Raw genomic sequence first — 24,973 nt, forward strand, 5'->3', positions numbered from 1 at the left:
GTGTTATAAATTTTATTAGATTTTAAAGACATTTTTGAATTTGAAAATCTAACTTTCTTAAAATCAATATCCCTTCAGAAAAGTAACGCTGATCCATATATGATTTAACCTACCCTCTAATTCCAAATCTAATTTTTATAATAATTTTTTGTATGAGTTATAAATTTTACAAGTAAGTGATTGATTTGTATTTTTTTTAATTAAAGCTAACTTCTCCCACCCGTAGAATTAATTCTTTATAAATCAAGTTAAGTTTTTATTAAATTTAATTTATTTTTTAAAAATCATAGAAAGACTGTTAGTTAGATATTGAAATTTTAATTAAGAAACTTTAATGAACAAAATATTGATTAGAGTTGAAATATATTTTAAAATTACTGTAACAAAATCATATCTAAAATAAAAAGATTGTAACAAGTATAAGAATAGAATAATATTATCGTCAAATTAAATATAATATAATGATTATGATTAGTGTGTATAGTTTAGAAGTAGGAATTACAACATTTTTTATTTATATTTAATTATAAAAGTGTATAAATAAGAATAGAAAAATATTTTTGTAAAAGTAAATTTAAAAAAATCATAATGATTAGTTTGAATAATTTAGAAGTAGGATCACAAATATATATATATATATTTATATAAGTGTATAAAGTTACATCAACAGAATTTTTCTTCTAATTGATAATGACATAATTTATTATATTTTATTTATTTATTTATCATATTTATTGGATTTCTCCAATCATTTGAATATAATTATTCTTTTGTTAAATTTATATAATTTTTTTGTTTAAAAAGAGTTCTATTGAAGTTATCTGGTTTTTCTCGTTTATTTTGCTATATTGTTTCATAATAATAGAGGGAGAGAGAAAGAATTAGAGAAAGATCACACATATTTGTTTTCAAAGGTTTTGCATTTTTCTTCTTTTTTGGTAGAATTTTAACTTTTGTGATTAGCTTGGATTATCAATAGATTATAACAAAAATCTCACAACTTCTAAGTGAACTTCTTTATTCTAAACCTTACTATTCTCCAGCCAAATGGATTCGATATTTTAAAGAAAGTACCTGAGAAGCATCTTGAAGGAATCTTTCTCAATCATATGCATAGCTTTCATGTTCCATCTTTTTCCGTAAACTTTCAAGTTTTTCTTTAATAATTTGACTAATTAAGAATAGTTTTTTTTATTTGCCAGTTTACAGAATTCGTTCTATTTATCACAGTCTTTTTCATTCTCGATATATCTCTAGAAAGATTTTAAGATATTTTTCATAATATTTGAATTTTTAATAGCAAAGACATTTTCTTCAAGGTCAAATTGATTTGAGTTGTTAGAGCTACTTTATTTGTTATCTTATGTGCTGATCATTTCAGAATCTTCTTAATATTCGACTATCTCTATATCAGGCATTGAGCTAGTGTCAATGTTATCAAATAAATCTTCAGAATTGTTTTTGCTACTAGAAAAGTGTTGTTATTCTTCAAGATGCTACTTTTGATTATCATTAGCACAAGTCATTTTCTCGTCTTTTTATTATGAAATCCATACATCTTAGTTAGCAACTTTTTCAGCAATTTCAATCAAAAGGGCGATAGAGAAACTCTAGTTAAAAGCGCTCTTTAAGTTTTCACTCTTTTTTTCTGAGATTTAGAGAGAGGAGCGTTAATTGGTATTCATTTAGATATTTTTTGTAGAAATAGAGTTAATTGGTTTTTATAATTATTATTATTATTTTTTATTTAAATTTTATTATAAAACTTTATTAGGTTCAATCACATCTATTTAAATTTATAAAAATGATAGTGAGTTTTCACGAATTTTTTATTTATTTCAAATTATGGAATAGCAATTAAATTCAAAAATTAAAAACTGCAGGCTGATATATTTTTCAATAAAAACTTTTTGATTTATTTATAGTGATAATACAATTAATTAAGCCATAAAATCTTTCATCTATCCTCAATATTTAGAATTCTAATTATTATTTTTCATTTAAAATTCATGGAATCTAGCAAAATATTTAGATAACTTACACCAAGTCTGCTAATAATTTCTAAGCATGTTTACTGATACTAATTCCAAAAGAATAGAAGCACTGATAGATATTAAATTTAATAAATGATGGTTTGAAATTAAGTTACATAGAATTTTTAATCTAAAATAATAAACCAGTAAATTTTATTTTCAAGCTTTTCAATCAAGATTTTGCAAAAAGAACTTTTTTATTAAATGTAATACATACAAGACTTTTCAGAACTAGATTAAAGTATAAATAAATAGAACTCTTTTTTCTAAATTATAATAAGTTACAATTGCAAGCATACGTATGATATATAATTAATCATCATTTTTAAAATTATTTCAAAACATCCTTAAAGAGTTTGAGACATTTTATTCAACCAAAAATATTTTTTTTATTTTTCTTAGAATTGTGGTTGAATATTTTTTTTATAATAATTTTTCAAACATTTTAACAAAAATTATGTTTTCTAATTACTGAATAAAAATAGAAACATTACTTCTTTCAAAAACTCTACTTATGATTTCTAACATAGTTTAATTATTTATAAATTATAATATATTCACTTATGAAATAGTAATAGCTACACTTTTTAACTGAAAAATCATATTTTTTTTAATATTTTGTGCATGCACTTGAAAAATATTTATTTACTCTCATACATATTTGATTTTTTAAATAATTAATGGATTTTATTTATCATGTTATTTATTTATATCTTTTATGGTAATAGCTTTATTATTGAATTTATTTAAATTATTGCGACAAAATTTATGATACTTACCCAATCTAGCTAAAAACTGAATCTTACCTAAGATTAAATTTATAGCCGCTATTCCTGGCTATTCCTTTTTCTAAATTAATTAAAGACAGGAGTATTAGGAAATTCTGCATTTTCAAATAAAAAACTTTTATTTCAATATAAATATCACAAAAATTTTCATTTCATTGATTTTTCTAAAATATTTTTTTATTGGAATATATTTCATTAATAAAAACTGTTTATTTGCTAAAAAAATTACTTTACAAGAAAGAAATTTTTTTATATCATACTTTTTAGTTATTAACATTATTTCTAAAATAAACTAGCTTTAAATATAGAAATATATTATCAATAATTTTATTTTAATTAACATAAAGCACGTTACTAGAATGAAAAAAATACCGCTTTACTTTATTTTCCTGCTTAAAATATTAAACATACTTATTGATAAATAAATCAATTCATCAAATAGTCCTTATGCTTTCAATTAAAGCTTAACTCTAATATAAAATAAATACTTACTTAGTAAGGAAAGAAAGAAATATCTATCATATTTAGTAAGTTACTACAAAAAAATGTCCATTTAATGAAAAATAAAAATTTATATTAATCTAATTTATTTAAATTTTAATACAGTATTATTTTCATAATACTAACTAATTAGTCTAAAATTTATACCAGTAACTTATTTTTAAATAATAAATTCCCTTTTTTCTCATTTAATATTATAAAAATAGCTTATCATAAATGAATAGCAATTAATTATTTTAAAATATTTATCAATCTCTAGCTATTGATAGAATATGTAACTATCACAAAATTTGTTGATAAAATTCTAAAAGATTTATGTAGCAGCTTTATTTATAATTTTGTATCGTTAATAAGTTTTCATTATTATTATTTTAGTTAAAAATTATTAAGAATAAATCTCATGTAAACATTAATTTTTCTATAATAAAACTCTATTACACTTAACAAAAAAATTACGTCATATATTACTAACCAATTTATTGATACTGGAAGAATTAGCGTAATTCAAATATACTTAGTTTTTGAACTATCAATTTTAGGAAAACTACAATAATATTATTATGAAACCTAAGAGAAAACAATATAGTTTGATTTAAAAATATCTTAAATTTTTTACAAATTAAGTATTTCAGAAATCTTTTTTTGTTTGTAATTATTGTTAATAAAGCTTTGCGCCTAATTAAATATTTATAGCTTCTATTCTTAAAAAATGCTAATAATTCATTATTTAGAATACTTATATTCTTAGATTTACTAAATACCATTAGTAAATAATTATATTTGTTTTTTCCTATTTTACTAACTTTTCAAATCAAATTTAAAAAATGTATTAAAAAGTAATAAATAATTTTTAAAATAGAGTGAAACATAATAATTTAGATAACAATTCATAAAATTAATATATATTTACCATTACATTTATAAATTACTCATATTTTTTTATATTTCAAACAAAACTTAGAATTCAAAGTGAGTAAATAACTTCTATCATGTTCAATTTTTAAGGAAAATAAATGAAAGACCTTTGGATTTATAATAAATTTAGTTATTATATAAAATTTACAATAAAACTTTTAATACCATCATATAGAACTAATTCTATTAATAAAAATATTATAACAAATACAAACTACTCTATTAGCTGCCTGTTTAATTAATTTTATTGACGTTAATTTAATGAGGTTATAAGTTAGGTAATAACATATTGTTATTAAAGAATATTGTTTATTCAAATATAAAATTAGAAATTAATATAAATCCTCTTTTTTTCAGAATATGTTTTCATTTTTATCATTCATTAAAAATGCTCAAAATTTTTCTATTCTTTAGAATTATAAAAAAAAGTATTGAGAATATTGATATTATAGAGTAGGTTTTGGTTTTTTTATACTAAGCTTTTTTTCAAGTATATGAACAATTCTTTGTTATTTACAATTTATAAAATTAATAACAAACTGACATAAAGAAATTCTACATTAAAAGCGTTATTTGTATTGAATGATTTATCAGAAAACTTTTTCTTAATTATTTACCAATATAATATAAATAATATTTTTGTAAAATGAAATGGTCTCATTAAATTGCATCAAAAGCAGTACCTTAAAAAATATTAACTTTTAAATATAATTTTTAAATAAATTTTATATAATCAATAAAGTTCTTTGTGAAGGTTGTGTTTATTTTAAGAATTAGCTCTTTTTAAAATAAATAATTTTATGTAAGAAAACTGAATATATCGACTTCACCTTTTTTAAAAATAAGCCTTAGCTACTTGATTTTTGAAAATTCTTTTTTAAAGGAAAATATGTGGTTTTTATTTTAAAGAATATGCGTGCACATGAATTTTATATATTTCTTACTGTCTTTGTTTTTAAATTTTTTTGTTTGAGTTGTGGTTATGAATTTGTTAATTTTAAAATATACACTTAATTTATAATTTAGGTTCTACTAACTTATTAAGCATCTATAAAACAAATAAAATTAGGTTATATAGAAAATAGATTTTTACAAAAGACAGTCTCTATGTAAATTAGCTTTTCATAATTAGTCTTATTCAACCTAGTATTATTATATTGGATGGCATTAATGTTATTTGTTACTTAGATTAACTTTAATTGCTTAACTGATTTATTTACTAGATCTAAGTTTTTCATGTAGGATTTGTTAAAAAGCTGATCTTTTTTTAAATAATTATTTAATGTGATTCTAATATAGAAAGTAAAGTTATTTCCTTAAAGATATTTCACATCAGGGTTTGACATATATTTATTTCTTATTAAGGCAAATAAACAGAAATCTTTTAAATTTGGTATATTTTCATCTATAGCATTGGAAAAAATTTGTAATAGAAGTTATGAATCAAATTAATTTAGTTTCTACTTTAAGTAAATATAAACACAAAAAAGAATAGATGTAATGTAAAATAAAAGCAGATGATTTAAAGGCTGTAAATAAATAATTAAAAAATACAAATAAAATTAATTCATCTCTTAATTATGACAGTATGTTACATTAAATTAAAAATACGAATATTGTTAGAGCTATCAATTGTTTACCGATTTTACATATTTAATTTTATCTTTTCTTTATTTTTTATTATAGCGATTAATTTTTAAGCAAAAAATACTAAATATTATTTTACTTTTTAAAAAAGGGTTACTTACTTATCTTTTTTTGAATATTATCTCATTTTTGTTTTATTAAAGTCTTTAATATCATATGAATTTGTATATTAATTATTTTAAATACCTCGCTGCCCATATAATTATTTTATACTTATTATCTTATTATAATTTTTATGTTAGATAATTAATCTAGTTAAACAAATAATATATATATATACATTTTTTAATAATAGTTTTTTAATTATTTTCCTTTTTTTATCACAAAAAAGCTCTCAATCAAGAGAATTTTGGATTTAAAACATCTTAATGCCTTTTTAAATCTAATACTTTGCCTACTGTAAGACATATTTAATTTATATTTTTAATGTAATATTTAAAAAGACAGCTAGTATAAGATTTTTCAATCATGAGGGCAGCCTTCATATTCAATCTCTTACAGTTAGCTTTTAGAACTCAATTTATTATCTTTTTTAGCTAAAGTATTCATAAGTTATAACTTTCGAAATTTTAACTGTATTTAAAGATTTTTTTATCACCATTATGCTTCAGCACAGATTTGAGAGTTATTTTTCGTTATATTAAATATTTTTAACTTAGAAATTAAAATTTAGTTTCATTATTTAAATTTTTTTTTTGCATCTAAATGGTATCAAAATATTGTTTATATTCTTCTGTTTTAAATAGATTTCTGAGATTGTAATTCTTCCACCAAATATAATTATTGTTATAAATGTTTTTTTATGCTTAATTAGATGTCTTTACATTATTTCGATTGTTATTGGTTAGTAATATTACTTTAATGCCTTTTAAATCCCTATTTATATTTATATTATTTACAAAATTTATTTAATAGCCTAAAGTACAAGAGAAGATTAGAAATTGTAATAAATAAATTGTTTTTTTATTCGACCATTTTTATTGTTAAATATTATTTTTTTTTTTAAATTTTGACCATTTACTTATTTGTTTGATTTTTATTTTCTCATCTACTATACCATACTAAATATTATTAAAATTAATTCTGGTTTCAAAACAAAGAAAATCGTAAAGCTTAATTATTCATGAATAATTACCCTGAATTAATTATTTTAATACTAAAAGCAACAAGATTACCTAAAAAATCAAACAAATTTATAGTTAGGAATATTTTAACTTAATATTTTTAAAATAAAACTCAATCAGAAATATTAATTTTCCATTATTTTAAATAGTGTTATAGTAATATATAAGTATTCTCTTAATCATCTCTTTTTTAAAAAATAATATTTAAGTTAAAGAACTTTAATACTCTAAATATAAATTTTAAATAAAAAATTAGTTCATCTAAATGCATTGCTTTAAAATAAAAATTTCTAAATTACTTTGATATTTACATATGTGCTTGAAATTATAAAAAGACTTAATTTTTGTTTAGAAAATTCACTTACTATTTACATAAATATTTAAATAGAGCTTACTCAACATTCTGGTAAATACTAATTTTTTAAAATCCTTTTTCATAACTTAATAAAAGAGACACATTATTAAAGATAGAAACTTAAAAAACTGAGAATATTTTATTATATCTATTATTTCAAAAACTATTTTTTTATAGGAAAAAAATAATTTAAAGTTTTATTTTTATTATACATAATACTTACTGTGATAATATTAACAAAAATTAAAAGAAATTTTATAAAGACCATCAAAATTTATTTAATTTTAATTTTGATTTATTGAGAAATTTCCTTTTATTTGAAAAAAAAAGATAAGAAAATATTTATTTTTATCAACAATTTTTTTTAAATTTACGATTAAGATGAGTACAATATGTATTAATTTAATTTCTATATATGAAAATGATCAGTGTTAGGTTTTATTTTTTAAATAGAAAGTGTTACATTTTCTTAGAATTTAGAGCAGTCTATTTATATACTTTTATATTTAAATAGATGATAGAGCCGATTATTTAATATTCTTGCGTTAAGTAACATACATCATCTCTAATTAATACGATAATAAAAAATCAATAATTTTAAAAAAATCGTATAGACCTTTGTAAGGTAATTTATTAAATCTGTAAAGATATCAAAATTTACCTACATTTGATATTTACAATTAAAAAGAAGTAATTTGTAAGTCGAAATTTTAATTACTTAAACATTTCTATTTTTAGAAAATTTTTAATTTTACTATAAAAATGCTTATAAAATTTCAAAGAAAACAAATATAGTAACATAAAAGACATTGTGGAGGTTATGCGTATTTAAAAAAAAAATGGAATTTAAGTATCCCTTAAATCAATAATACTGAACAAGAAATGAAAAAGAATCAATATGAATTAAAGCAGAATTTTAGGTTATTTTTTTTTTATATAACCCATGAATTTATAATTTATGTTAAAGTAGAATTCAATACTATTCTATAATTTACTTACTGGACGATAGTTTCTTTTATACTGATCAAATAATTTAAAAAATAAATATAGATCGATTCAAGCAATCTTATCAAAAATGTATGTATATTAATTTTATATTTAAGAAAGAAATATAGTTAGTACTTTGATAAATGAAATCTCTATTCAGATTGAAAAAAATATTTTATTTTTTTATTAAAGAAAGCTAATTTGAAGCTTTCTACTATTTTCAGGGAAAAGAGAATTAGTATACTTGATATCAAATAAAAAATTAATATTCATACTCACTTCATCAATAAATTAAAAATTCACTTTTTGCATGAAAGGTATTACTTTTATAAATAGTAAACTTAATTTAATTGCTTTTGTTCTAAATATTAATTTAAGTTTAACCAGTAACTTGACCATCGCTAACTGTATAAGCCATTTTTAAAATTTTTTAGATAAATAATATCAAGGTCACATTTTTTTACTAAAAGTTACACTTAGTAAATCCAACAATCTTTCTTAATTATTAAATTGCAAAAATAAATTTATATCATCAAAATAATTTTATTTTGGTTTACATAATAAGAAATATAAAAATTATAATTTTCATTTCAATTATTTAAAAATTTTATTAATATGGAAAACAAGAAATTAATTAGATCGGGTAAGCATTTAAATTGAAATCTATTTTTAAATAAGAATATATATGATCCCAACCAGTGCATATCAAAAAAAAAATAAAGTACTAAAAATTAACAAAAGGTGAATAAATACATCAATATAAACATATAAATCCAAATAGAAATAGTTTATCTTAAATCGAAACTTATAAAAAGCAAATTTCTATTCTTCATTGTAAAATATAATAAAAAATCTTAACGTCTCCTCTTTGAAACTATTTATTAAAAATAAAAATAATTTAACTTCAATCAACTTATTTAACTTACATTTTGATTAATTCAATTAATTATTAATAAAATAAAGAAGTTAATTAATTTGACAGTAATAACAGCAAAATTTTTTTGGTTAAACATAAAAAAATACAATTCATTATTTTATTTTAAAAATATATTTTATTTTCTTTTAATTTCAATTGAGAACTTTTTTTGGTCTACCTCTTTTCTAAGCTGGTTCTAATGCAAAATCTTATATATTATAAGATTTGTGATATGTTCTGACATGATTGTATAATCCACTTAAATTTTTACAAGCTATGTCACATTTTTTGCAAGTATTTTTTTTTGGATAATTTAAATTATTTTATAATTAGATAGGCTTAATATAATGATTTTCAAGCTATCCTTAAATTTTATTTTAATTAGAAATTGAATTCGAATGAATTTAATTACTTTAATTGTTATGAGGCTATTGTTAATAGTTTAATAAAATACCATTTTCTAGTTATCTTTAGCTAAGTGTTTAGTTTTCAATTTATTGATTTTGTTACTAATTATTTACTTCAATCTATTAATATGAAGGAGACTAGTAGAGTTTCTGCTAATCTTCGCTTAATATTGTTTAGTTTATATGTAAAGACTATTATATTGGCATTATTCATGTTATTTATAATTACTTGAAAATATATCCTCATCATCCTAATCAAGGTATTCATTTTGTTAAAATTAGTTTTCAGTTTATTGATTTTGGTACTAATTATTTTATTCAATCGATTAATATGAAGGAGACTAGTTGAAATTCAAAATTCAATTAATTATTAATAAAATAAAGAAGTTAATTAATTTGACAGTAATAACACCAAAATTTTTTTGGTTAAACATAAAAAAATACAATTCATTATTTTATTTTCTTTTAATTTCAATTGAGAACTTTTTTTGGTCTACCTCTTTTTTAAGCTGGTTCTAATGCAAAATCTTATATATTTTTAGATTCGTGATATGTTCTGACATGATTGTATAATCCACTTAAATTTTTATAAGCTATGTCACATTTTTTGCAAGTATTTTTTTTAGGATAATTTAGATTAATTTATAATTAGATAGGCTTAATATGATGATTTTCAAGCTATCCTTAAATTTCATTTTAATTAGAAATTTAATTCGAATGAATTTAATTAATTTAATAGTTATGAGGCTATTGTTAATAGTTTAATAAAATACCATTTACTTGTTATCTTTCGCTAAGTGTTTTGTTTTCAGTTTATTGATTTTGTTACTAATTATTTACTTCAATCTATTAATATGTAGGAGATTAGTAGAGTTTCTGCTAATCTTCACATAATATTGTTTAGTTTATATGTAAAAAACTATTAAATTGGCATTATACATGTTATTTATAATTACTTGAAAATATATCCTCATCATCCTAATCAAGGTTTTCATTTTGTTAAAATTAGTTTTCAGTTTATTGATTTTGGTAATAATTATTTAATTCAATCAATTAATATTAAGGAGACTATTTGAAGTTCTACTACTCAATATTTATAAATAAGTCTTTAAAACCATCTTCGCATTATTTATTTTATTACTAATTATTTGAAAATAATTCCTAAAATTCCTTATTACTCCTATCAAAGTCTTCTTCATTTTATTAAAATAAGTAATTTTCATCTATGAAAAAGTTCTACTAATTATTTGCTTAATCAAAACTTTATTCTTATTCTTATTAATTAGAAATATTTCTATTGTCTTTTTAATTGAAGCTATGCGTTTGATTTTATATATCTTACACATAAATATCTTGATTAAAAGAATTATCTTCAATAATCTATAGAGCATTTTATATATTTTATATGTGATTTTCAGAATAGATTTTTTCAGTGCTATAATTTATGTTTTAAGTTATTTTTATATCTTCTACTTCTTGTTTAGTTTAATATTTAAAGATTTCATTAAAATTCATTTAAGATTGAATATCTTATAAATTTTATTAACCATAGAAATTTTCAGAATTTCTATTAAAAATTTTTTACTTATTTATTTTTTAGAAGGTCAAATATTCACAATTTTATTCATTATTATTATGATATTAGACTTATTTGTTATTGGTATCAAAATAAATTTTATTGCTATCAGGACCAATGTTATTGCTATCAGAAATTGTATACATTTTTTTAGATTTTACAAAAACTTTTGCAATTTCAATTGTACTAATTTATAAATTTAATATAAAAATCAGTTTGTTCCTATTTACGCTATGTATCCATCTTATAAATAAAACAATAAAATACTTTTGTATAAAATGAATTATAAAATAAAGTTAATATACGATAAATACTATGAGCCAATTTTGCTGATTTTTAAATTAATTAAAATTTGATGAATTAAAAAGATAGACAAAATCATCTTTTTAATAAAAAATAAAAGCATTTTAATTAATATTTTAATAAGATGAATAATAATCATAATAATTTATTCTATTATAAAAAAACTCTAATTTTACAAAAATTAACTAAAATAATTCAACCAAAATACTATTTAGAGTATTTTATTTATTAAAATTATTATTGGGGAAAGTAAAAAATTATTATTATTTATTAATTACATTAATAATAAATCATAATTTTCTTTATATTTACAGCTAATAATATCCTCTAAAAGTAAAAAGATTATCTTAAGTGAGATTAAAAAAAAATACTAGATTTTACTAAAAATGAAAAATAATTGTTTAATTAATTTTAAATACTTGAAATTTTTAATCAATTATTTTATATTAATTTATCTAATTTTATTCAAAAATTATCTAATTTTATAAATATCTTATCTTATTTTTAAAAATTAATAATAAAAAATCTATTAATATATTTTTAAAATTTCATTCTAAAATATCCTTTTAAGATTTTAAGGGTTAATTTAGCAACATATAAATCAAGTTTGCATTTTATATTGATTGATTCCTTTTAATCAAACTAAAATACTTAAAATTTTGTATTTCAATATGATGAATAATAACAATATTATGTTTTAATTTAATAAAACATTAAATTTATATAAAAATCAATTAATTCAACTAATTAATATTATTTAGGATACAGTTATTTAAAATTATATTAAAACAATATTTCATATTTCATTGAGGATAAGAAAAAATATTTTTTATATTTACTTTTCTTAGCTTATTTTAATAGTTAAGCAGGAAAAACATATACTTTAAACAAGTATTATTAAAAGATTAGAAAAGATATTTCGGAAAAAAGATTAAAAAATTAATTCTTAAATTTATAAGAGTAAACGATTTTTTTTGAATGGTAGAAAAAGTTAAATTTATATTAACTTATACCTTTACAAATAAAGTAAAAAATATACCTTCATATATGTGATATAATTTTTGAGAAAAGAGCTAAAAAGTTAACTCTTACTTTTATTAATTATTATTACTATCAAATTGCTATCAATATAAATATTCATTCATTTTATTTTATTTTTTTTAAATGTGAGTTGAATAAGAAATTATGTGATTAAAATATTTAATTTTTACTCATTTATATTCTTACGATATAGTTATTTAAGATTTATTCAAAAAATTACATATCTATGTGAAAGCGCTTAAGGCAATAATTGAATTAATAAATGTATGTTTATAAATACTCATAATTTTCTAATATTAAGCAACCTTAAATAACTTAAATAAGTAGCTAACTAAGTTTAACAAGAATATTTGAAAACAAATTTTTAAAGTATAACAATTAAAAATATTATCTAGATATGTTGTTATGTATCCTAAAAAATTATTCTGCTATTTTGCTTTATGATTACATTCTTTAATAAAATCAATAAGTTAATCAAAAACTTGTATTACACTAAAAAATAGCCTAGATACTTTATGATGCTTAATAAGCTCAATAAACTTTTTTAATATAATTCTATAATTTAACTTTTTATATTAATCGAATAAGAAAGTAGATAGAAGTGTTACTCTATTAAGTAAACCATTAGAGTTTTAATAAATTATATATAATCATAGTTTTAGAAGTATTTTTATTTTAATTTTTTTATTTTAACTGTAAGCAAATATAAAAAAATAATTAAAAAATATTAAGTAATATATACAAATAAATCCTGTAATTAATATGAAATTTCTTTCATTCTATTTAATATACTTTTTATCCTCATTATTTAAGACAAATCTGTATTAATGTAAAATTTTTTCCAAAAATTTGATTATTTCTAATTAATTTGAGAAAATTAGGGTAGTGGATTACCTTAATTAATGAGGATTAATAGTAATACATTCTATTTTTTATCTTTCATTAATTTATTATTATCTGAGCTTTAAAAATTTTCAACTTAAACAAAATATTTACTGTTAATTTTACATGAACTACTTTAAAAATTAGTTATAAATTTTTAAAATAATTGTTTATTTTTATGTTTTACAAAAGATAAAAATATTTTAAATAAAGTAAGCATCCTTTTTACTTTTTAAAAGAGCTATATTTTTCAAAAAATAATTAATATTTTATCATTTCTAGATTTACTCTTGATATTTTTTTCACCTATTTTGCAGCTCTAGCGTATTGGGTCATGAATTTAGTTCAAATTAAAAAAAAATGTTTCTTGTAATTTCTTGGCAAATAATACATAATATGATTATATTATTTAAATTTGATATTTTTGAGTTGGTAATCAGTTTTAAAATTAAAATTAAAATAAATATTTTGATGTTAAGGACAAAATATTTAAAGGTTAATTAGCTAAACTATAATAATTTATTAATGTGTTATAAATTTGATTAGATTTTATAGCTATTTTTAGATTTGAAAATCTAACTTTCTTAAAATCAAATTCCCTTTTAGAAAAGTAATGCTAATCCATCCATATATGATTTAACCTACCCTCAAATTCCAAAACTAATTTTTAATTATTTATTCTATGAGTTTTTAATTTCACAAGTAAGTGTTGATTTGTATTTTTTATAAATCAAAACAAACTTCTCCTACCCTACCCGTAGAGTTTATTTTTTTGAAATCAAATTATGTTTTTATTACATTTAATTAATTTTTTAAAAATCATACAAAGACATTTAGATAATGAATATTAATTATTTAATTAAGAATTTTTAATGAAAAAAATATTGAATAGAGTTAAAATATATTTTAAAATTAATGTAACAAAATTTTATCTAAAATAAATAATATCGTAACAAGTTTAAGAATAGAATAGAATTTTATCAAAGTGAATTTAATATAAATATATGATTAGTTTGTATAATTTAGAAGTAGGAATGACAACTTTTTAGATTTATATTTATTCATAAAAGCGAAAAAATAAGAATCGAATAATATTCTTATCAATGTAAATTCAATATAATGATAATTATTAGTGTGAATAATTTAGAAGTAAGAATGGCAACAATATATATATATTTATTTATAGAAGTGTATAAAGTTACATCAATAGAATTTTTTTCTTCTAATTGATGAATGACATAATTGATTAAATATTATTTATTTATTCGATTTATTGGATTTCTCCATTCATTTGAATTTAGTTATTCTTTTGTTAAATTTATATTATTTTTTTGTACAAAAAGAGTTCTATTAAAGTTATCTGGTTTTTCTCATTTATTTTGTTATGTTGTTTCTTACCAAAGAGAAAGAAATAGAGAAAGATCATTCATGTTTGTTTTCAAAGGGCTTGCATTTTTCTTCTTTTTTGGTAGAATTTTAACTTTTGTGATTAGCTTGGATTATCAATGGCTTATACCAAAATTCTCACAACTCGTAAGTGAACTTCTTTATTCTAAACCTTACTGTTCTCGAGCCAAATGAATTCGATATTTTAAAGAAAGTACCTGAGAAGCATCTTGAAGGAATCTTTCTCAATCATATTCATAGCTTTCATGTTCCATCTTTTTCCATAAACTTTCAAGTTTTTCTTCAATAATTTGACTAATTAAGAATAGTTTTTTTTATTTGCCAGTTTACAGAATTAGTTCTATTTATCATAGTCTTTTTCATTCTCAATATATCTCTAGAAGGATTTTAAAATATTTTTCATAATATTTGAGTTTTTAATAGCAAAGACATTTTCTTCAAGGTCAAATTCATTTGAGTTGTCAGTACTACTTTACTTGTTATCTTATGTGCTAATTATTTCAGAATCTTCTTAATATTCAATGATCTCTATATCAGGCATTGAGCTGGTGTCAATGTTATCAAATAAATCTTCAGAATTGTTTTTGTTACTAGAAAAGTGTTATTATTCTTCAAGATGTTACTTTTGATTGTCATTAACACAAGTCATTTTCTCAACTTTTTATTATGAAATCCATACATCTTAGTTAGCAACTTTTTCAGCAATTTCAATCAAAAGGGCGATGGAGAAACTCTAGTTAAAAGCGCTCTTGAGGTTTTCACTCTTTTTTTCAGAGATTTAGAGAGGGGAGTGTTAATTGGTATTCATTGAGAGATATTTTGTAGAAATAGTGTTAATTGGTTTTTATAATTATAATTATTATTTTTATTTAAATTTTATTATGAAACTTTATAAGGTTCAACCACAACTGTTTAAATTTATAAAAATGATGGTGAGATTTCATGATCAAATTATGGAATAGCAATTAATTTAAAAAATTAAAAACTGCAGGCTGATATATTTTTCAATAAAAACTTAATTATTTATAGTGGTAATACAATTAATTAAGCTAAAAAACTTTTGTCTATTCTCAGATATTTAGTATTCTAATTATTATTTTTTCATTTAAAATTTATGGAATATAGTAAAATATTTAGATAGCTTACATCATAATCTGTTCTAATCATGTTTACTGAAATTAATTCGAAAAGAATAGAAGCAGTGATAGATATTAAATTTAATTAATGATGGTTTTAAATTAAGTTTCATAGGATTTTCAATCAATAAAATAATAAACCAGTAAATTTTATTTTCAAGCTTTTCCATCAAAATTTTAGCAAAAATAACTTTTATTTTGATTGTAGTACATACACAACTTTTCAAAACTAGATTAAAGTATAAATAAATAGAACTCCTTATTCTAAATTATAAAAAGTTATAATTGAAAGCGTGCATATGATATATAATTAATTATCATTTTTAAAGTTATTTCAAAACATCCTTAAAGACTTTGAGGCACTTTATTCAACCTAAAATATTTATTTAATTTTTCTAAGACTGACTTGTGGTTGAATATTCTTTTTCGAATAATTTTTCAAACATTTTTAACAAAAATTATGCTTTCTAATTACTGAATAAAAATAGAAACATTAATTTTTTCAAGATCTTTACTTATGATTTCTAAAATAGCTTAATTTCTTAAAAATTATAATACATATTCAGTTATGAATTGTAATAATAGCTTCTTTTTTTAACTGAAAAAATCATACTTTTTTTAATATTTTGTGCATCCACTTGAAAATATTTATTTACTCTCGCACATATCTGATTTTTTAAGTAATTTATGGATTTTATTTATCATGTTATTTACTTATATCATTTATGGTAATAGCTTTGGTATTGAGTTTATTTAATTTATTGCGACAAATTTTATGATACTTACCCAGTCCAGCTTAAAACTGAATCTTACCTAAGATTAAATTTATAGCCGCGATTCCTGGCTTTTCCCCTTTTCTAAATTAATTAAAGACAGGAGTAAGATTATTAGGAAATTCTGCATTTTCAAATAAAAACTTTTTATTTCAATATAAATATCACAAAAATTTGAATATCATTGATTTTTCTAAAATATTTTTTTATGGTCATATACTTCATTAATAAAAACCACTCCTTTAATTATAAAAATTACTTTACACTAAAGGAATTTTTTTATATCATACTTTTTAGTTTTTAACATTTTTTATAAAATAAACTAGTTTTAAATATAAAAATATATTATCAATTATTTTATTTTAATTAATATAAAGCAGGTTACTAGATAAAAAAAAATACCTATTTACTTTATTATGATGCTTAAAATATTAAGCTTACTTATTGGTAAATAAATTAATTCATCAAATAATCCTTATGCTTTCAATTAAAGCTTAACTCTAATATAAAATAAATATTTACTTAGTTAAGAAAGAAAGAAATTTCTGTCATGTTTAGTAAGTTACTACAAAAAAATTTCCATTAAATGGAAAAAATAAAAAAATTGATAATAATCTAATTCATTTAAATTTTAATACAGTATTATTTTCTTAATAATAACTAATTAGTCTAAAATTTATACCAGTAACTTATTTTTAAATAATAAATTCCCTTTCTCCGCTCATTTAATATATAAGAATAGCTTATCATAAAAGAATAGCAATGAATTGACTCAAGATATTTATCAGTCTCTAACTATTGATAGTTTATGTGACTATCTTCTAATTGGTTGATAAAATTTTTAAAGATTTATGTAGCCACTTTATATAATATATAATAATTTTGTATTGTAAAGAAATTTTAATTATTAATATTTTAGTTAAAAATTATTAAGAATAAATCTCATGTAAAAATTAATTTTTCTATATTAAAACTCTCATACAATTAACAAATAATTTACGTCATATACTTACTAACCAATTTATAGATACTAGAAGAATTAGAGTAATTCAAACTTTCATTAATTCAACTATACTTAGTTTGTGAACTATAAATTTGAGGAAAACTACAATAATATAAAGAGAAAACAATATATTTTGATTTAAAAATATTTTAAATCTTTTATTAATTAAGTATTTCAGAAATTTTTTTTTGTTTGTATTTATTGATAATAAAGCTTTGTGCTTTATTAAATGTTTATAATTCCTCTTCTTAAAAAAATCTTTTGAAAGCTACCATAAATAATTTATTATTTATATTTAGTACACTTATATTCTTAGAATTGCTAAATACTATCAGTAAATTATTATCTTTGTTGAAACCTATTTTACTAACTATCCAAAACAAATTTAAAAAATTTATTTAATAAATCGTTTTTAAAATAAAGTAAAACATAATAATTTAGATAGTAATTCATAAAATTAACATATATATAACATTAGATTAATAAATTACTGATATTTTTTTTTATTTAAAACAAATCTTAGAATTCTAAGTGAGTAAATAACTTCTATCATATTTAATTTTTAAGGAAAATAAACGAATGACCTATGGATTTATAATCAATTTAGTTATTATAAAAATTTTAAAATAAAATTTGTAATACCATTAAATAGAACTAATTCTTTCTATAAAATAATATAAAAATTTTATAACTAATATAAACTCCTCTATTTGCTGCCAGTTTAATTAATTTTATTGTCATTAATTTAATAATGTTATAAGTTAGTTTTAAAATAAATACAAGATTATTATTAATTAAAAAACACGGTTTATTCAGATATAAAATTATTTAATAATCTAAATCCTCATATATTCACAAAATATTTTCATTTTTATCATAAAAAAAGGCATTAGTTTTGTCAAAATTTTTCTATTCTTTAGAATTATAACAAAATTATTGAAAAAATATAATAATAGAGTAGGTTTTGATTTTTTATAGTAAATATAAGAACAATTATTTGTTATTTACAATTTATAAAATTAATAAAAAACTGACACAAAGAAATGCTACATTAAAAGCGTTATTTGAAGAGAAAGATTTATCAGAAAACTTTTTCTTAATTATTTACCTAAATAATATAAATAATATTTTTGAAAAATGAAATGATCAAAAAATATTGACTTTTAAATATAATTCATAAATAAATTTTATATAATCAATAACGTTCTTTGTGAACGTTGTGTTTATTATAAGCATTTGTTCTTTTCGAAATAAATAATATTATGTAAGAAAAAATTGAATATATCAAATTCACCTTTTTTAAATATAAACCTTAGCTACTTGATTTTGAAAATTCTTTTTTTAAAGGAAAATATGTGGTTTTTATTTTAAAGAATATGTGTGCACATGAATTTCATATTTTTATTACTGTCTTTGTTTTTAAATTTTTTTTGTTTTGAGTTGTGGTTATGAATTTAATAATTTTAAAATATACACTTAATTTATAATAGGTTCTACTAAATTATTAAGCATCTATAACACAAATAAAATTATGTTATAAAGAAAATAGACTTTTATAAAAGACACTCTCTCTGTAAATTAGCTTTTCATAATTAATCCTATTCAACCTAGTATTAATTATTTTGAATGGCATTAATGTTATTTGTTACGTAGATTGACATTAATTGCTTACTAATTTATTTACTAGATCTAAGTTTTGCATGTAGGATTAGTTAAAAAGCTGGTCTTTTTTTAAATCATTATTCAATGTGATCCTAATATAGAAAGTAAAGTTATTTCCTTAAAGATATTTCACATCAGAGTTTGCATGCATTTTTTTCTTATATAGACAAAAATATGGAAATCTTTTATATTTGGTTTATTTTCATCTATAGCGTTAGAAAAAATGTGCAATAGAAGTTATGAATAAAATTAATTTAGTTTCTACTTTAGATAAATATAAGCACAAAAATAATAGATATAATGTAAAATAAAAACAGATGACTAAAGGCAAAAAGTAAATAACTAATTAATTAAAAAATACAAATAAAATTAATTGATCCCTTTATTATGACAGTATGTTACATTGAATTAAAAATACGAATATTAATACAGCTATCTATTGTTTACTTGTTTACCGATTTTACAACATTTTATTTTTTTCATTATTTTTTATTATAGCGATTAATTTTTAAAAATGATATTAAATATTATTATACCCATAAAAAAAGGGTTACTTACTTATATTTTTTTGAATATTATTTCATTTTTGTTTTTTAAAGTGATTAATACCATAAGAATTTTTATATTAATTATTTTAAATACCTCGTTGCCCATACATAGAGTATTTTATACCTATTATCATAATATAATTTTAATGGTAAATAATTAATCTAGTTAAACAAATAATACATTTAAACATTTTTGATTATAGTTTTTTAATTATTTTCCTTTTATCATCACAAAGAAGCTCTCAAGGGAATTTATGATTTACAACATTTTAATGTCTTTTTTAATCTAGAACTTTGCTTTCTTCAAGACAGATTTACTTTATATTTTCAATGTGATATTTAAAAAGACAATATAGCAGAAGATTTTTTTATCATAAGTGTAGTCTTCATATATAATCTCTTACAGTTAGAACTCAGTTTATCATCTTTTAACTAATAGTATCCATAAGTTATAACTTTCAAAATGTTATCTGTCTTTAAAGTTTTTTTGATCGCCATTAAATTTATGCATAGATTTGGGAGTTTTTTTCGTTATATTAAATCTTTTTATAGCCTAATTACTTAGCAATTAAAATTTAGTTTCATTATTTAAATTATTTTGTTTGCATCTAAATGGCATCAAAATATTGTTAATATTCTTCTATTTTTAATAGATTTCTGAGATTTTCATTCTTCCGCCTAATACTATTATAGTTATAAATATTTTTTTGTGCTTAATTAGCTATCGTCACGTTACTTCGATTGCTGTTGGTTAATAATATTACTTTAATGCCTTTTAAAATCCCTATTTATATTCTTTACAAAATTTATTTAATAGCCTAAAGTACAAGAGAAATTTAGATATTGTAATTATTAAATTGTTTTTTTATTCGACCATTTTTATAATTAAAAATTATTTTTGTGCAAATTTTTGATCATTTATTTGTTTGTTTGATAGTTATTTTCTCATCTACTATATCATACTAAATATTATTAAAATTAATTATTGTTTCAAATCAAAGAAAATTTTAAAGCTTAATAATTCATGAATAATTACCCTGAATTAATTATTTTAATACTAAATAACATTTATATTACCTAAAAAATCAAATAAATTTATAGTTAGGAATATTTTAACTTAATATTTTTATAATATAGCTCAATCGCAAATATTCATTTTTCATTATTTTAAATAGTTCGATAGTAATAAAGAAGTATTCTCTTAATCATCTCTTTTTTAAAAAGTAATACATAAGTTAAAGAAATTTAAGACTTCAGATATAATTTTTAAATAAAAAATTATTTCATATAAATGCATTGTGCTTGAAATTATAAAAAGAATTCATTTTTGTTTAGAAAATTCATTACTGTTTACACAAGTATTTGATTTTGGGCTTAATCAATATTCTGATAAATACTAATTTGTTATAATCCTTTTTCGTAACTTCTTAAAAGAGACGCATTATTAAAAATGGAAACTTAAAAAACAGAGATTTTTATTATATCTATTATTTCATATAATATTTTTTTAGAGGAAAAAAATATTTTTAAGTTTTATTTCATTATGCATAATAGTTACTGTGATAATATTAACTTAAATAAAAAAATTTTTTATAAATACAATATAAATTTGATTGTTTAATTTTAATTTATAGAAAGATTGATTTCCTTTTATTTGAAAAAAAATGACAAGAAAATATCCATTTTTTATCAAAAATTTTTTGTAAAAATTACAATGAAGATGAGTACAACATATATTAGTTAAATTTCTATATATGAAAATGATCAGTGTTAGGTTTTATTTTTAAAATAGAAAGTGTTACAATTTTCTTAGAATTTAAATCAGTATATTTATTTACTTTTAGATTAAATTAGATGGCAGAGCTAACAATTTAATATTTGCAAAAACATGCAATAAATAACATAATCTCTACTTAATAAGAAAATATAAGATCAATAATTAAAAAATAATCATTAAGAATTTTGTAAGGTGATTTATTAAATCTGTAAAGCTATCACAATTTAGCTATTTACAATTAAAAAGAAGTAATTAGTTAGTCGAAATCTTAATTACTTAAACAACTCTATTTTTAGAAAAATTTTAATTTTTACCATAAAAATTTCAAAGAAAACAAATATAGTAACATAAAATATTATTGTGGAATGCGTATTTAAAAAAAATGGAATATTAGTATCCATTGAATAAATAATACTTAACAAGAAATGAAATATAACCAATATGAATTGAAGTAGAATTTTAGGTTATTTTTTTTAAAAACTCATGAATTTATAATTTATGTTAAAGTTGAATTCATTCTATAATATTACTGGAAGATAGTTTCTTTTTATTGATCAAATAAATATCGATCAATTCAAGAAATCTTATCAAAAATTGTGTATATTAAAGAAAGAAAAAATGCACTTTGATAAATCAAATTTCTAACCAAATTGAAAACATTATTTTATTTTTTCATTAAAGAAAACTAATTTGAAGCTTTCTACTATTTTTAGGAAAAGATCATTACTATATTTGGTATCTATATAAAAAATTAATATTCATACTCACTTAATCTATAAATTTGAAAGTTAACTTTTTGCTTGAAAGGCATTTTTAGTTATAAATAGTAAAATATTTACTTTTGTTCTAAATATTAATTGAAGTTTAGTCAGTAAATCGATTGACCATCGCTAAATGTTTAAGCTATTTTAAAAGTTTTTTAGATAAATAATATCAAGTTCATATTTATTTACTAACAATTACACTTTGTAAATCCAACAATCTTTCTTAAATATTAAATTACAAAAGTAAATTTATATCATCAAAGTAATTTTTTTATTGGTTTACATAATAATTAAATATAAAAATTATAATTTTCATGTCAAATACTTAAAAACTCTGATTTGTAAAACAAGAAATTAATTAGATGGGGTAAAAATTTAATCATTTTTTTATTGGTTTACATAATAGGTAAATATCAAAATTATAATTTTGTCAATTACTTAAAAACTCTGATTGATATGGAAATATATAAATATATCAATATAAAAATATAAATCCAAATAGAAATAGCTTATTTAAAATCAAAACTTATAAAAATCAAACAAATTTCTATTTTTCATTGTAAAATTTAATAAAAGATCTTAAAGTTTCCTTTTTGAAACTATTTTATTAAAAATAAAAATAAGTCAACTTCAATAAAATTATTTAACTTATTTACATTTTTATTAATTCAATTAATTATTAATAAAATAAAGAAGTTAATTAATTTAATAGTAATAACATCAAAATTTTTCTGGTTAAAGATAAAAAAATGAAATTCATTATTTTATTTTCTAATAATTTTTATTGATAACTTTTTTGGGTCTACCTCTTTTTTAAGCTGGTTCTAATGCAAAATCTTAAACTTTTTAAGATCTGTGAACATCTTTGACATGGTTGTGTAATCCACTTAAATTTTTATAAGCTATGTCACATTTTTTGCAAGTATTTTTTTTTGGATAATTTAGATTAATTTATAATTATTGATTTTGATAGAATTATTGATAATCTACACTTAATATTGCTTAGATTTAATTAAAAAAACTATCATCTTGTTATTATTCATTTTATCTATAATCACTTGAAAATATATCATCATAATTCTAATCAGAAGATTCATTTTGTTAAAATTAGTTTTCAGTTTATTGATTTTGGTTAATCTAATCAACGTCTTCTTCATTTGAAAAGTTCTACTAATTATTTGCTTGATCAAAACTCGATTGTTATTCTTATTAATTAGAAATGTTACTATTGTCTTCTTAATTGAAGCTATGAAGAGAATTATCTTCAATATTTTATATATTTTTTATGTGATTTTCAGATTAGATTTTTTCAGTGCTATAACTTATGTTTGAAGTTTTTTTTGCATCTTCTACTTCTTATTGAGTTTAATATTTGTAAATTTCATTAAAATTCATTTAAGACTGAAAATTTTAAAAAGTTTATTAATCCTAGAAATATTATTATTTTTTTAGAATGTGAAATATTCACAATTTTAGTTATTTTTAATTTTATATAAAAAACTGCTTATTCCTATTTATACATTACTTATATCATATTAATAAAACAATAAAATAGTTTTTTTTATTAATGTGAATTATAAAATAAACTTAATATACAATAAATACTATCAGCCAATAGCGCTGATTTTTAAATTAATTTAAATTTGATGAATTAAGATAGATTAGATAAAATTATCTTATTAATCAAAAATAAAAGGGTTTTAATTTTTTTATTTTATTCTTTTTTTTAGAAACTCTAAATTTAAAAAATTAACTGAAATAATTCAACCATTAATTACTATTTAGAGTAATCTACTTATTAAAGTTATTAATTGGGGTAACTAAAAAATTATTATTTTTTTTTTATTACATAATAATAAATCAGGATTTTCTTTATATTTACAGCAAATAATATCCACTAATAATAAAATGATTATCTTATATGATATTAAAAAAATAAATATTAGATTTTGCTAAAAATGAAAAATAATTGTTAATTAATTTGAAATACTTGAAATAAGATATTTCGAAAAAAAGATTAAAAAATTAATTATTTGATTTTTTTTTAAAAATGAGCAATTAATTTATTAATTTTACATGAAATTTTTTTGAATTTTTTTCCTTTCAAAATTTTCAAAATAAAAATATACAGTTTAAAAACCTCAATTAATTTAAATTAATAATTTTTTTTACCAAAATATTTAAAATACACAAGAAAAGAAAGCTCTAATTACTTTTTTGTTAAAACTATTATATTTTTAATAATTCAAATAAAAATAATTAAAAATCATTTTAATTTTTTATTTTACTTTTAGCTACTCGAATTTATCATTAAATCTTATAAAAATGGAACTTATAAATTTTATTTTATAACTTATTAAAATTAAAATAGAAAGTCACATTAAATATCTTTTAAATATTTGAAATTTAATTTTTATTACAGAATTTA

At 18.9% G+C, this 24,973-nt stretch overlaps 6 protein-coding genes across 6 annotated transcripts; all 6 read right to left on the minus strand. All coding sequences in view use genetic code 6, as the record gives it.

The window, feature by feature from the left end:
* Positions 1–908: 908 nt before the first annotated feature.
* TTHERM_00128590 (hypothetical protein) lies at positions 909–1,685 on the minus strand (the record flags this gene model as incomplete). The annotated part of the gene is made up of 1 exon (XM_001016340.1): positions 909–1,685. The coding sequence occupies one exon, from the start codon at positions 1,683–1,685 to the stop codon at positions 909–911; it is 777 nt and encodes a 258-aa protein (XP_001016340.1).
* A 7,733-nt stretch (positions 1,686–9,418) lies between these two features.
* On the minus strand, positions 9,419–9,880 carry TTHERM_00128580 (zinc finger, C2H2 type family protein; the record flags this gene model as incomplete). Its single annotated transcript, XM_001016339.1, has 1 exon — positions 9,419–9,880. One exon carries the CDS (start codon positions 9,878–9,880, stop codon positions 9,419–9,421), a length of 462 nt encoding a protein of 153 aa, XP_001016339.1.
* A 264-nt stretch (positions 9,881–10,144) lies between these two features.
* On the minus strand, positions 10,145–11,395 carry TTHERM_00128570 (zinc finger, C2H2 type family protein; the record flags this gene model as incomplete). Its single annotated transcript, XM_001016338.2, has 1 exon — positions 10,145–11,395. One exon carries the CDS (start codon positions 11,393–11,395, stop codon positions 10,145–10,147), a length of 1,251 nt encoding a protein of 416 aa, XP_001016338.2.
* A 3,518-nt stretch (positions 11,396–14,913) lies between these two features.
* Positions 14,914–15,690, minus strand: TTHERM_00128560 (hypothetical protein; the record flags this gene model as incomplete). The annotated part of the gene is made up of 1 exon (XM_001016337.1): positions 14,914–15,690. One exon carries the CDS (start codon positions 15,688–15,690, stop codon positions 14,914–14,916), a length of 777 nt encoding a protein of 258 aa, XP_001016337.1.
* Positions 15,691–16,737: 1,047 nt separating this feature from the next.
* TTHERM_00128550 (hypothetical protein) lies at positions 16,738–17,343 on the minus strand (the record flags this gene model as incomplete). The annotated part of the gene is made up of 2 exons (XM_001016336.1): positions 16,738–16,875; positions 17,314–17,343. The coding sequence occupies 2 exons, from the start codon at positions 17,341–17,343 to the stop codon at positions 16,738–16,740; spliced, it is 168 nt and encodes a 55-aa protein (XP_001016336.1).
* A 5,958-nt stretch (positions 17,344–23,301) lies between these two features.
* On the minus strand, positions 23,302–23,940 carry TTHERM_00128540 (zinc finger, C2H2 type family protein; the record flags this gene model as incomplete). Its single annotated transcript, XM_001016335.2, has 1 exon — positions 23,302–23,940. One exon carries the CDS (start codon positions 23,938–23,940, stop codon positions 23,302–23,304), a length of 639 nt encoding a protein of 212 aa, XP_001016335.2.
* Between the last annotated feature and the right edge of the window lie 1,033 nt (positions 23,941–24,973).

This window comes from Tetrahymena thermophila (assembly GCF_000189635.1).
Source record: "Tetrahymena thermophila SB210 genomic scaffold scf_8254645, whole genome shotgun sequence".
Classification (NCBI taxonomy): Eukaryota; Ciliophora; class Oligohymenophorea; order Hymenostomatida; family Tetrahymenidae; genus Tetrahymena; species Tetrahymena thermophila.